This window comes from Phascolarctos cinereus, unplaced genomic scaffold, assembly GCF_003287225.1.
Source record: "Phascolarctos cinereus isolate Bilbo 61053 unplaced genomic scaffold, phaCin_HiC Scaffold_1;HRSCAF=81, whole genome shotgun sequence".
Lineage (NCBI taxonomy): Eukaryota > Metazoa > Chordata > Mammalia > Diprotodontia > Phascolarctidae > Phascolarctos > Phascolarctos cinereus.
The window spans coordinates 81,827,718-81,841,111 of NW_027555514.1; the positions used below are offsets into that span (position 1 = coordinate 81,827,718).

General features: G+C 35.4%; 1 protein-coding gene across 1 annotated transcript in view; it reads left to right on the forward strand.

Annotated features, from left to right (window-relative positions):
• The window catches only part of NCAPG2 (non-SMC condensin II complex subunit G2), a 101,914-nt gene that overhangs the window by 71,550 nt on the left and 16,970 nt on the right, over positions 1-13,394 (forward strand). The window contains 2 exon segments of the mRNA XM_020990346.2: positions 4,305-4,408; positions 4,845-4,945. Of these exon segments, the coding sequence (XP_020846005.1) occupies positions 4,305-4,408; positions 4,845-4,945 (205 nt within the window).

Genomic DNA, 13,394 nt, shown 5'->3' on the forward strand with positions numbered 1-13,394 from the left:
GGTAGGTAGTTCAATAGACAGAGTGCTAGACTTGGAGTCAGGAGGACCTGAGTTCAAATGTGTGACCTGGGTAAGTTATTTAACCTCTCTTTGCCTGAATTTCCTCAACTGTAAAATGGGGATAACAGAACCTAGCTCCCAGAGTTGTGGGTCAGGATCAAATGAGGTATTTGTACAACATTTAGCACAGTGCCTGACACATAATAAGCACCTATTTCCTTCCATTGTTGTCAACATTTTTGCACATTTTAGTAGTACCTAAAATCAATTTTAGTATCTAAAATCAATTTAGACAAACAGTTAATATTTGTTGGTGACTAGTGTGTTCTTAGCACAAAGATCAACTATTTAGCTGTACTAAAATCAGAGAACTATTTTAAGAGTTAATTATTTTTATAATGTTGACAAGCTATAGTAGGGTCATGTTGGAAATCCAACAGCTTTGCTCTACCATTGTATAAAACTGTGTTTATGTTCACATCAATAATGTTATGCACATATTGGTGGTTGTACCTCAAAGGTATATTGGAGCTATAAAAGTTAAAAAAGGAGTAGCTCAAGTTATACTATGAAAGAGTCTTCACATGGGGATAGATGGAGTAGGTAAGCAGCAACTTTTGTTAGAAAGATAAAGTATGAGAGGGAGTATGATTGTGGTGTATAAAGTAATAAACATAGAAACTTGTTCATAAGATAGGAGATTGTTAGAACTAAAAGTCACCCATTTGTAGTTTGGAAGAGATAATTTTAGGACAAGAAGAAAAAGTCCTACAAGAGCAATTTAGTCCTAAAGTTTATAGAATGTTTTATCTTTTGGAACTAAAAAAAAATTGAAAATAGTAGTTCAAGAAAGAATTCATATTCTTTCTCCCTCCCCCTTACCCTCCCTCTCCCCCCTCCCCGGTCCTCTCCCTGGCTAGATTTCTTTCTCAAAGACCATACCTTAAACCCAATTCATTTGGAGCTCATAGATTGGACAACAATTGGTCCCAGCCCAGGCACATCTTAATGATTATTTTTTTGGGCCCTCCTGGCTCAGAGTGAATGTAAATAGTAACTGTTACTCTTTTGGCCAGCAACCCTGAGGGTCTTCCCCTTCCAGTTTTTTTTTGATCGAAGGGGCCATCCCTTGGCTCACTTATTTTTTTATTTTTTATTTTTTTTTTGTGAGGCAATTGAAGTTGAGTGCCTTGCCCAGGGTCACACAGCTAGTAAGTGTTATGTGTCTGAGGCCAGATTTGAACTCAGGTCCTCCTGACTCCAAGGCTAGTGCTCTAGCCACTGCACCACCTAGCTGCCCTCCTCTTGACTCACTTCTTAAAGAGGCCTATTCACTGAATGGCCCTTACCTTACTCAAAGTGAGAACCTGAAAAGACCTTAGCTTAAAAGGACCAGGGTATCCTATTGTATCCTGGACCATTTCCAGTCATCCTGATGAATATCTGGCTACAGCGCCCAGATGACTCTAGAGGAGAAAGTGAGGCAGGTGACCTTGTGCAGCCCTCTTTCACTCAAATCAAAGTTAATTACAGGTCATGTCATCATCTCCCTAATATCATGGTCCTCTTCAAGAACAAAGGACAAACACAACAACAACATGACTTACGGTCACAGTTTTTCATAGATAAAGTTCATCATTTTTTGTCTCAAGTTCTGTCAGTAAAATATTAACTCAAGAATCACAATAGATCAAGGGAGCCTAATGAAAGGCTTTGAGGCCGGGTGAGGTAACCTGCTTTATTGCTGCAAAACTAGTATTCCAGGGGTAGTAAACAAGACTATATTAATCACTTAAAGAAAATAAAGATTGTAAGCCATATTTATTTGTATGTGGATGGGCACTTTATATGCATAATTGCCAATAATATAATTGGGAATTATAATAGATATTTTGTTGTTGTTCAGTTGTTTTAGCCAACTCTTCATGACCTCAGTTGGGGTTTTCTCAGCAAAGATACTGAAGTGCTTTGCCATTTCCTTCTCCAACTCATTTTACAAATTGAAGAAGTGAGGAAAATGGCATTAAGTGATTTTCCCAGGGTCACATATCTTGTAAATGTCTGAGGACAGATTTGAATTCAAGAAGATGTGTCTTCCTGATTCCAGGCCCAACCAACAGACTTTGAGAGTTGGATGAGCCCACAGAGGCCATCTAATAAAATTTACTCATGAAAAGAAGCCCCTAGAGTAACATGACAGGTGGGCATCCAGCCTCAGCTTAAAGACCTCTGAAGAAGGAGAACCCATGGCTTTTCACAGCAATAGCCCATTTCATCTTTGGACTGCTGTATTTTTAAAAAGTTTTTCTTGACAGCTAGCCATAATTTGCCTCTTTATAGCTTTTACCCATTGTTCTTGGTTCTTTTCTCTCAAGACAAAAAGAAGTTGAATCCCTCTTCCATATGACAGCTCTTCAGATATTTGAAGGCAGCTATTATCCATTTCTCTTCCAGTACCCATTTTCTTCAGCCAAGGCTCATGATGTGGATTTGAGACCCTTTGCCATTCTATTTACTGGCCTCTTTACTATCCTACTGTACTCTTCAGATTTTTTCCATTTAAAATGTCCTCTTGCCCTTCTTTGCTAAACAGTACTTAATGCTACATTTAAAACAGTCTAGATAGCTCTAAGAATGCTGCCCAAATACCCCGAGGGATCCTATCTTTTACACTTTTCACAATACCTACTTATCTACTTTTTCAGCACATTTGAATTATACTGTACTTACATCATCCTATACATACATACATATATATATATATTATATATATATACATGTATATGTATATATATACATATATATATACATGTATATGTATATATACGTATATATATATGCATAATATATTATATATATATATGCTTAGTCTTTGCTCTCAGTAAGATCCTCCTAGACAGTCAGCAGGAATTTACCAAGTGCCAACTACGTATCAGATACAGGGCTAGGCTGTGGAAAAATGGCAGAGTTCAAAGAACAAACTTGAAATTTCACTTCACAGCTCATTTTTGTAGGCCATAGGGCAGTTGAGCACCTTCTTAGCTATATTACTCCCCCCTTTTTTAAATAGGATTTGAAATAAAAATTTATTGAATATAGGACTTTATACAGAATCTGTTTATATGTAATCACCAAAATGACCTTTCTCTACGTATATAAATATATATGTTGTGCTATACTTTAAGCACCTAGGTATAAAGAACTGTGCCAGAAATAGCATACAGTTAAATTTGAAGATGTTCCATGTCCTCAAAGATGGTGCATTTTTTTAAAGTACAATTTTTAATCTTAATTTCAGTTCCATTTTCTCTTTCTCCTTCCTCCCCTTCCCTCACCCATTAAGAAAAGCATGTAAATCATGCTGTTACAAATATGATAGTCAAAGCAGAACAAATCCCCACTTTAGCCATGTCAGAAAAATATGCTTCAATCTGAACTCTCAAGTTCATCGCTTCTGTGCCTGGAGGTGGGTTACATGTTTCTTCTGGAGTCCTATATAACTGTTATTGGTTCCATTTTGTTGATCAGAGTTCCTAGGTCTTTCAGAGTTGTTTGTGTTTTCACTCTTGTTATTGTATAAACTGTTCTGCTGGTTCTGCTCACTTCACCTTGCATCAGTTTATATAAGACTTCTATTTTTTTCTATAATTCTTTTTAAATTAGAGAAAATTCACAGAATACCTTTTCCCTGAACACCAAAGAGTGGATAAGGGGTTTATGTGGTTAAAAATAAACATGGACATTTTACTACTTTTTTTTTCCCATCTGGAAAGGTGAAAAGCTTCAGGAAGCAAGGAGGTTTGGGAAGAACATATGTAGATAAAAATACAGTGGGCAAGAAAACTCAAATTTACAAAAGATAAATTTTTGTGTAGTCCTAGTTAGTGATTGGTTCTGAAGTTTTTCTTCTTTTTTTTCCCTCTCTCTGACCAGTTCATTTTTTAATCCAAACTGAAACTAATTTGGAGAGTAACCTTAGACTTGAAATAGGTTCTGATGCAGATGCTGAGTTTTTATGAAGGACTTGCTTAACAAACTAAGATAGTGTTTGGTTTTTGGCAAAGACCTTTTCTTTAATTGTCTGCTCATAACTACCTGTCCTATATGCTACAGGTTCTACATGCTATATTACCTATTATAGGTTTTTAATTACTTAATAAAAATTGAAATATTATTTCAAGTGTATAGGGGGTAGTTTTCAAAGTATGCTAAAAAGCAGTATTTGCTAAGCAGTGGACTTATTTTAGTCATACAGATTGCTGCTTATGTATTTGTTCATATTTAATTTCATATTTTCTTAACAGATTTCAGATACAGAAGAATTTGCAGTACCCAAATGTCTTTCTGATCTTCCACCATTCTCAAGGTGTTTAATGGGAATCATAATGAAGTCTGTAAATGTAGTTAGGTAAAACATTTTTACTTTGTTTTAAAATTTTTATTATGGACCTTTCAGTGACCATATTTTATTATTCTCATTCGAAAATTTGAAAGACTTATTTTCCTTTAAGAATAAAGTCTTTAGCAGTTTTTGTTGCTGCATTTGTTTAAATATAGACCACTTTCTCTCTTCCCTTCCACATTTACGCCGTAAATATGTTTATACAAAATCTAAGTTTGACCTACAGTTGCTATTATTTTTTAGTATATAATGATTTCCTTTTAAATATTTCGTTTTACAGATATGGATAATTTTCATCTTTACAATGAATTCACACACATGAATTATTCTAACTGACCATATTTATAATTTCTGATCATTGTTAGGGTCTACGTATATATAGGCCAATTTAACTCATGTAATCCTGTAATGGGCATATTTATAAACACAATTTTTTTTACAGATCATTCTTAGAAGAATTGACAGTTTGCGTAGCATCTCAAGAAATTGAAGGCATTGTTTGCCTCACAGCTGTTGTATGTATGATTGTCATTATCAGTAAAGGTAAGTCAAATATTTTTCTTTTATTTCTTGTGACTTCACATCATATGTAGGATTTTGAAATTCACTTGCAACATGGTGTAGTGGCTAGAGTGCCAGGCTCAAAGCCAGGAAGACTTGGATTCAAATCTAAACTTGATACGTATTGGCTCTGTAACCCAGGTCTAGTCATTTAACCTCTTAATCCTTTAGACAGCTCTCTAAGACTAGAAGCTGTAGAGAAAATTGTTATCTGCATTGGTAGAGAGGTAATTTCTTTTTTAGGAGTGTCCTGTACTTATAAAATCATAGGTCCAGTTCTGATCCTTACTAATTATTTTAAATATATGAATTCCCTAAATCCTGTTATGTAGTTGAAAAATGAAATTCAGGGAAGGTAACCAGTGTACAATAAAATACTTTGTAGTTCTCAGTTCTATGTATAGAAATATCCCTTTTCTTTAAAGACCTTGCTTGATGTATTGCTCTGGTGTGTGTGTATGTGTGTGGGGGTGTGTATATGAACATTTATGGATACTATTATTATGGTGAGAAAAAAATCTAGATTCCCTCTAGTTTGTAAATGTTCTTTCTAAAATGTGGTGCGCAGAATGAATGCAGTCTACTTCTCTTGACCTAAACAGAGTATAGTGGTATTACCACCTCACTCATCCTGTAGCTTTTTATGTATTGTAAAGTCACATTAGTTTTTTTGGGTGTAATGTCACAGCATTGACTTACCAACCTTACATTCCAATAAAACCTACCATCTTTTTCACATAGTCTCTTCTCTGATTACACTTCATGAATCTTCAGAAATTAATTTTTTTAACCCCAGTGTAAGAATTTATTCCTGTTAATTTTCATCTTCATAGAATTGACCCAACATTCTACACTGTCAGGATTTTTTGAAATCTTATCCTGTGTTCAGTGTGTTAGCTTTTCTCTTCTAGCTTTATGTCACCTGCCAAGTTTATAAGTATTCTATCTATGCTTTAATTTAGGTCACTAATAGAAATGTTAAATAGCACAGATTTTGGGGGGCAGTTCACTAGAACCCTCTTTCTACTTGAACCATAATGACTAGTGTTTGAACTGATCATTCAGCCAATTCTTTACCACTTTAATCCATCTAGTTCATATCTCTCCATATTTTTCATTAGAATTGTAAGAGAGCTTTTTGTCACTTTCCCAAAATATAAAATTGTAAACTATATAGCATTTTCCTTGTCTACCAGTCTAGTAACCTAGTCAAAAAAGGTAATGATGTTATGCTAGTGTGAGCAGTTCCTTTTGAAACCATATTGGCGCTGCTTTCTTTTCTAGAATACTTTCCAGAATTTTGGCAGGAATTTGTATCAAGTTCCCTTGCCTATAGTCTACAAACTCTGTTCTCTTCCATTTTTGAAGGTCAGGGTCATATTTGACTTTCTCCAGTCCTGTAATACTTTTCCTTGTTTCCTAGGACTACTCAGAGATTTCTGAAAGTTGTTTAGCAATCACATTTGTTGGTTTTTAAAAAAATTATCTGTGAAAGTAATTCCTACTTTGAGATTCCTTTTGGTTTTTCTTATTTCTTATTCATCTCAATTTATTCTGAACTTTAGTACTCCTAATTTTATTCTGTGAAGAATATGTGATGTTTTGTATTCATCCTTTATTACTCTCTGTGGCTTCCATGTTCTATAAATGTCTCTTTAAAATCTAAATAGGTTGGTAAGTTCCTTCTATATTTATCCATATTTATCACCTTGGCTCCTTTAGAAAGCTTCCGTTTGCTTTCTTATCAAATTGTTTCTCTTTCAGTGTTAAGCATTTCACTTTTCTTTTCCTATTTCCTAGACTGTAGCCTTCAGTGGGAAACTATTCTTTTTTTGAACCTTTAAAATCCAGAGTTCATATCCAAGTGTTTCCATCTTTCTTCTTTATCACAAATTCTCAGATGAAATGGTAATTTCATGTGAACATTACCATCATTTCTATCTTAATATCTAGTTCCTCTCTGTTGGTGGCAGTCTGCTCCAGAATTGAATATCATCCTTGTTAAATTTTCCACTTTTTTAAAGGAATAAATAATTATTAAGGTATATTAAATAATTACTAACTAATGTCCTTTTGACAGAGATTGTTATAACATATCTGGATAGTCTTGATAATTGAAATTCCCGGTATTAACATATCCTGTCCCTGTGACAGGCTTGTGATCTATTTTCTGAATTCCTCATCCATTTCTGCTTTCTATCCAAGTGGTAAGTAGAATATTTCAATGACAGTAATGTTTCTATTTCTACTTCCGGAGATAATTGCCAAGTATTTTCCACCAACTTTCTCCCTCTGGTTCTTGGATTTTTTTTTCCATGGGCTTATATTTATCTTTTTAGTATATGATGCCACTCTATCCCCTTTTTACCAATCTTGTTTCTTTTGAATAAGGTAAAGCCTTTTAGCCCACATTCTGGCTTTAGGTCCCAAGTCACATATCAGTAATGCCTATTATGTCAACTTTGCCTCCTTGTATTAGGATCTTCATTCTCTCTTACTTTTTAATCATGACCATAAGTCAGTAAATCCAAACTGAAACTTTTAGAATCCTGTAGTTAAATATAATGAACCCAATCCTTTTAAATGTGTCAGCTCTTCACATATTTGAAGATAATGTGGTGTAATGGAAAGTACTTTAGAACTAGATAGCAAGGTGAGGTATTTTCATCTGGCCCTTTGTGTTCAGTTCTTGCACACTGGTGCTACTCATTAAAGAAAAGAGTTACAGTTCTGTTATGACTAAAACCTAAACACTATCACCTTCCCAGTACTTGCTTCTCTTACTTTTCATACGTGATCTGATGGATGATGATGATTGTAGGATCAATGGCATTTACCAACCTGAACCTCTGGCTAAAGGCTATGCAACTTGGCTAAATACAAAAGAAAGAAAGAAGAAAGATAGCCTTCCAGACTCAGGGTGATCTGTATTAATAAATACTAGGGTATATCACTTGAATTGTGTAGATGTTCTTTTGAGATTCCTGATTTTGAGGTTTCAGGTACTCTTGCACCAGGAGGTGGTGGTTTACTTTAATAATAATCCACATTTGCTACCATGACCCTATGTGCTTAAAATACTGCATTGTTCTCTAATTTAGCATGAGCGATTTAAGAAATTTGAAAAACGCTAGTTTGAGAAAGAAAATGTAAATCCAAGTTTGCATAACTTTAAAAGATTTAGGCCATATTCCATTATGGAGGCCTTCTATGCTTTCTTGGCTTCATGGTGTGCTATTATAGTTTCATCCTAAATTCTCTGCCTTGATCCTTCACTGATTTTATTTTTTAGTAGATGATGGATTTAAGAAGCCAAAGTTTGCTGTGGATAATACATTTAACAAACCAAAAACTAGTTCATTAAAACCCCTATCCTGAGAGATAAAAATCCACTTAAATAATTTATCATAAAAAACATCTCTGCTTTTACTGTGGAGGCAGTTTTCTGTGCCTTGGCCCTGTATGTATTGCCATGAGCTTACCAGAACAAAAAAGAACTATGCCATCTCAGAGAGGAAGATGGTAGCTATCGATTTGAGGCATAATGGCTCTATCCTGAGGTAATAAGATACTTTATCATTGACCATAAGAATTAGAACATCTTCAGAGAGCCCAGAAGCTTAATCTATACTGTATCTACTAGACCTTTTTTTTAAAAAGAAGGTTGAACTTAGCTATCATTTGCCTCCCTGAATATCATAATCAAAAGGTAGATGTTTAGTCCCAAAAGCCTGCACTTCTATAGACCATAAGTCAGTAAATCCAAATTAAAACTTTTAGAATTAATTTACTAGTAGCTGGTATAGAACACCTGTCCTCATTCCCAGTTGTCCTCCCAAACGGGCATGATGCTTCCAGCCTCTTTGGATTACTTCTCTCAGACATGCTTTTATACATCTGATTATACTTGTGTGACTTTCCTGTCCACCTTTGAAGAGTGGTGCTGTAAATCTGTTGCAACAGTCTGAGAGCAGACCCCAGGGACCCTTGATTTCTGTTGGCCTCAGACATAATAGCTAGATGTTTAGTCATGTCAAGTGGTTGCCTGGGCCAAATACCTATTGGACTGGCCAGCAGGCTTCCTACAACTCTTGCCTTCCTCTAAACTCCGGAGCTCTCCCCTAGAAAGTAGTAATGTTAGTTTTTTTGCATGTTATATTCTGCTGGCCTTTGCTGTATTGGGCTCAACTAGATCAAATCCCCATCAACCATCACTGATTGGAGATGGGCAGTATATGGTGCACAGGATAGCCTTGATTCATAGAGGTGTCCAGTCTAACTTTAGTGTCTAGTAGATGGGAGAAAGGATTCTGAGAAGAAAAATTCCAGAAAGAGGTTTAGTCCCAGTGAAGAGTAAACACCTCCAGACTAGGGACCATTTAAATGACAAGTGGCAATCCCTGGGGTTAGCTGAGTTAGAGGCTACCTCACCCACAGCCTCAGGAACGTTTACCCCTGGTATAGTGAGGGGAGTTGGGCATCTGAGCTGGGGAAGATCTAGGGAAGCTCTGCTGACAAGGAATGCCAGACCCAGCTGTGCCGTGGAGATGCAGTGGGGAACTAGCACATGCCTGATGAATGCAAAAGCAGTGGGGTGCATTGCCATAGCTGTGGGCACTTATAGGAGGCTGGAGATCTTGGTTTGAGTTCAAGGTCAGAGGGGAGAACTAAAGAGCATCTGAGGCCAGAGTTCCTCATCCCCCCATGTCCCAGGAATAGAAGTTATTATAAAAACTAAACTAAAACAAAAAAAAAATGCACAGGCAAAGGAGGAAGAATCCAAACATAGAGAGCTACCATGGAAATAGAGAAGATCAAGTTTGTCTTCAGAGGAGGATACTGAAGCAAAAAGGCCCTCTTCTACCTCAAAGAGTAATGTCAAATGGTCACCTGACCAAAAAATTCACCGAAGAACTTAAAAAAGACTTTAAAAATCAAATGAGAGAGATTGAGGAAAAACTAAAAAAAAAAAAAAGAAAAGTCCAAGAAAAACAAGATTATGAACAGAAAGTTAACCAATTAGAAAAAGAGATCCAGAATGTTACGGAAGAAAATGACTCCTTGAAAATCAGAATTGGGCAAGGGAAAGCCAGCAAAGTTATAAGAGATCAAGAAATAAAGAAAACAAAATATTAAGAATGAAAAAATAGAAGAGAATGTGAAACATCTCTTAAGAACAACTGATTTGGAGAACAGATCAAGAAGAGAAAACAGAAGAATAATCAGACCACCTGAAAGCTATGATCAAAAAAGTAATCTTGATACAATAATACAAGAAATAATTAAAGAAAGTTGTCCTGAAACATAACAGAATGGGAAAGCAGAAATAGAAAAAGTCAACTGATCACTACCTGAAAGAGATCCTACAAGGAAAATGCACAGAAATATTATAGTCAAATTCTGAAACCCCTAGATCAAGGACAAAATATTATGAAGGGCAAGAAAAAAACATTTACATATGGCTGTGTCACAATTAGAATCACACAAGACCTAGCAGTGGCAACACTAAAAGATCACAGGTCTTGGAACACTATCAAAGAGCAAAAGAACTGGGCTTCCAGCCAAAAATATCATACCCAGCAAAGCTAAGCATAATTCTGAATGGGAAAAAAATGGACATTTAATGAATTATCGCACTTTCAGGACTTTGTTTTAAAAAAAAAAACTGGACTTAATAGAATATTTGACATATAAGACCCAAGAGAAATATAAGGTACGCACCAATGACCAATTTCAAGGGACTCAATAAAGATAGACCGTTTACTTTTTATGTATGTAAAATGTAAAACCTATGTCTAAAATTATTATTAGTAATTATATAGCTTATAAGAAAGATTGGGGTAGACCTGAGTATGATATGACTCCAAAAAGCAAAACCATTCAAGAACAGCTAGAAGAGTAATTATTTTATACAAATGAGGTGTGAGAAGAAGAACCAATACTGAGGAATTAGATGGGGGAGAGGGGCTGTTAGTTCTGGAAACTGTTTTTGTCAGGAATGGGTTCAAGAAGGAAAAATACATATACATCTAGAAGAGTATAAAAGTCTTCTAAATTTAGAAAGAAATAAAAGGGGATAGGGAGGGGGGAGATCTTTAAAGGGGAAGGTGAAAGAGTAGGTCAAAAGGATGTACCAAAGGATGTTCTGATTTATGGGAAGGGGAAGATAAGGGAGGGATTGTTATGGGGCAGGCAGGTTAAGTAGGAGGGTGAAGTAGTGGGTAGAAGAAAAGCAGTAGGTCAAAGGGGCATATGAAAGGGTGTTTAGATTGATGGGAATGGGAGGATAAAGGAGGGATTGTTGCATGTGGGGGATAGATTAAGTAATAGAAGGTCTAGGTAGCTGGTAAAAGTAAAGTAGTTAAAATAAAGTTAGAGATAAGGAAAAAAGAGATACACATAAACATGAAAACAAAGATTAGAAGTAGAATCTCTTAGGAAAAGTATATGTTTATGTGTTTATGTATGTATATATGTATGTATATATGTATGTATATATCAGTATTTATATGTAAATGTATACATGCTTAATTGTAGCCTGGGGGGTACACGAAGGGAAGAAGGGGGGAAAAAGAATAAAGTAAGAAGTGTACAGCAGAGAACAAAAGAAAACCTACAAGGAAACAAAGAAAAGAAAGCTTTCAACATAACATGCAGTATTTAACATGTAGGCTTTCTTGAAATAGAAAGTTATTGCTATGTATTCTGAATCCTTTCCTATGTTCTGCTGTGCACAACATTTTTTTCTTTTTTTATTTTATATTTAAGTTTATAATGTTTCTTTTTCTTTTCTTATTATGTATTTAAGTTTTAGTATTTGTCTAAAATTTTTTTAAAAGTATCTAATAGATGAACCGTTCTGCCAGTTTGAGCACATAGGAGCTAGCACACCCGATAGAGGTCTGCTACCATTACTACTCTACCAAACCATAGCCTTGAGGTCTGGGGAAGAATTCTTGAAGAAGACGTGAGGTATAAGCCTTTTACCTCAGGGTTCAGCAGGGTTTCATCGCCAACCAGGGAAGTTCATGCAAAACTTAAGAATAAAAATGGATATAAGATTTGAAAAAGCTTGAATTCTACTTTTTATTCCCTCCACGCTGAATGTTGTCTTCTTGACTTAGTGACATTGCTTTAGCTTTCAGCTCTCTGGCAGCCAATTCATTCTGAACCATTTGGATTATATCAGCCTGTTTTCTTGCTTTTTTGTCTCAAGCTTTAGCTTTCCCCTTTCCCAGAAGTTTCCTTAGTTACTATAAGCTTCTACCTTAGGTGACACATGACATATACTGCGTGCATAGCACAGTTTACTAGTTTTGTTTTAGCTTGTTGAGATATTTTTGAATCTTGGTTCTTTTCACAATATTTGCCAGTCTCAACTTTTTGCTAACCTTGTGATTTAATAAATATGTTCTCTGACTTTGTCCGTGTTTCACACAAAAATATTAGACATTCAGGATCAAGTTACATATCTAGGAAAATACAAATGGCCTTTGTCCTAAGTGGCATATGAAAAAATGAATGGATGAAAGATGATCCTGAGAAGGATATATTCCTGTGAGTATGGAATTTTAGAGATAAAAAAAATTTTAGAACCTTAGAAATCATTTGGTCCAGACACCTAATTTTACAGAGGAGACAGTTGAGACTCAAGTTAAATGATTGTCTAAAAGGTTGTAACAATGAATTAGTAGCAGAATTAGGAATCCAGTTGACTTCCACTTAGTATTTTTTATACTTTTCTTTCAGTCAGTTAGCATTTATTAAATACACCATAGGCCAGCCAGTGTGCTAAGTGCTGGGGCATAAAGAAAGGTAAGTGATGGTCCCTCCTCTCAGTCTGATGGGAGACTTCTAACTTGAATCATTTTCTGGTATATCTCTCTGCAAGGCCTCAAGCTTTCCTTGCTGATGAATAAAAGGGAAAACTTGGTTTTCTATCCAAAATCCGTTTTCTTCCAAAAGAGATAGGTAAACCTTTATTTTTTCTTTCTGAGTAAAACTACTCAACAACTGATATCTAGTTAGTTTAAATGTCTTGTTCAAGGTTTTACTAGCTCATTAGTAGTGATACTGGGATTAGAATCTAAGTCTTTTGACTTCCAGTTCAGTGTTCTTTGTACTCTAATAAAATACTAATCTGTAGTACAGACAGTTTTAAGTGAATTTTCTACATTTTTAATCCTGAAACAAAGATTTTTTTCCAATTACATTAAAAACTCCGTTATCCACATGAATATGGTTGCTCCTACAGTCTTTCTCATTTATGAACCAAGGAGCCCTCCTTCCTTTTTATTGCTTATTTGTTGCTGCCTTTATCCCTTCATGCTGATTCAGATTACACTTTGAACCATGGGGAACAATAGTGCTACCAGAAAAGGGATTTTGGCTGAATTGAAGTGACAGCTTAGTAATAGAGTACCTAATAGAT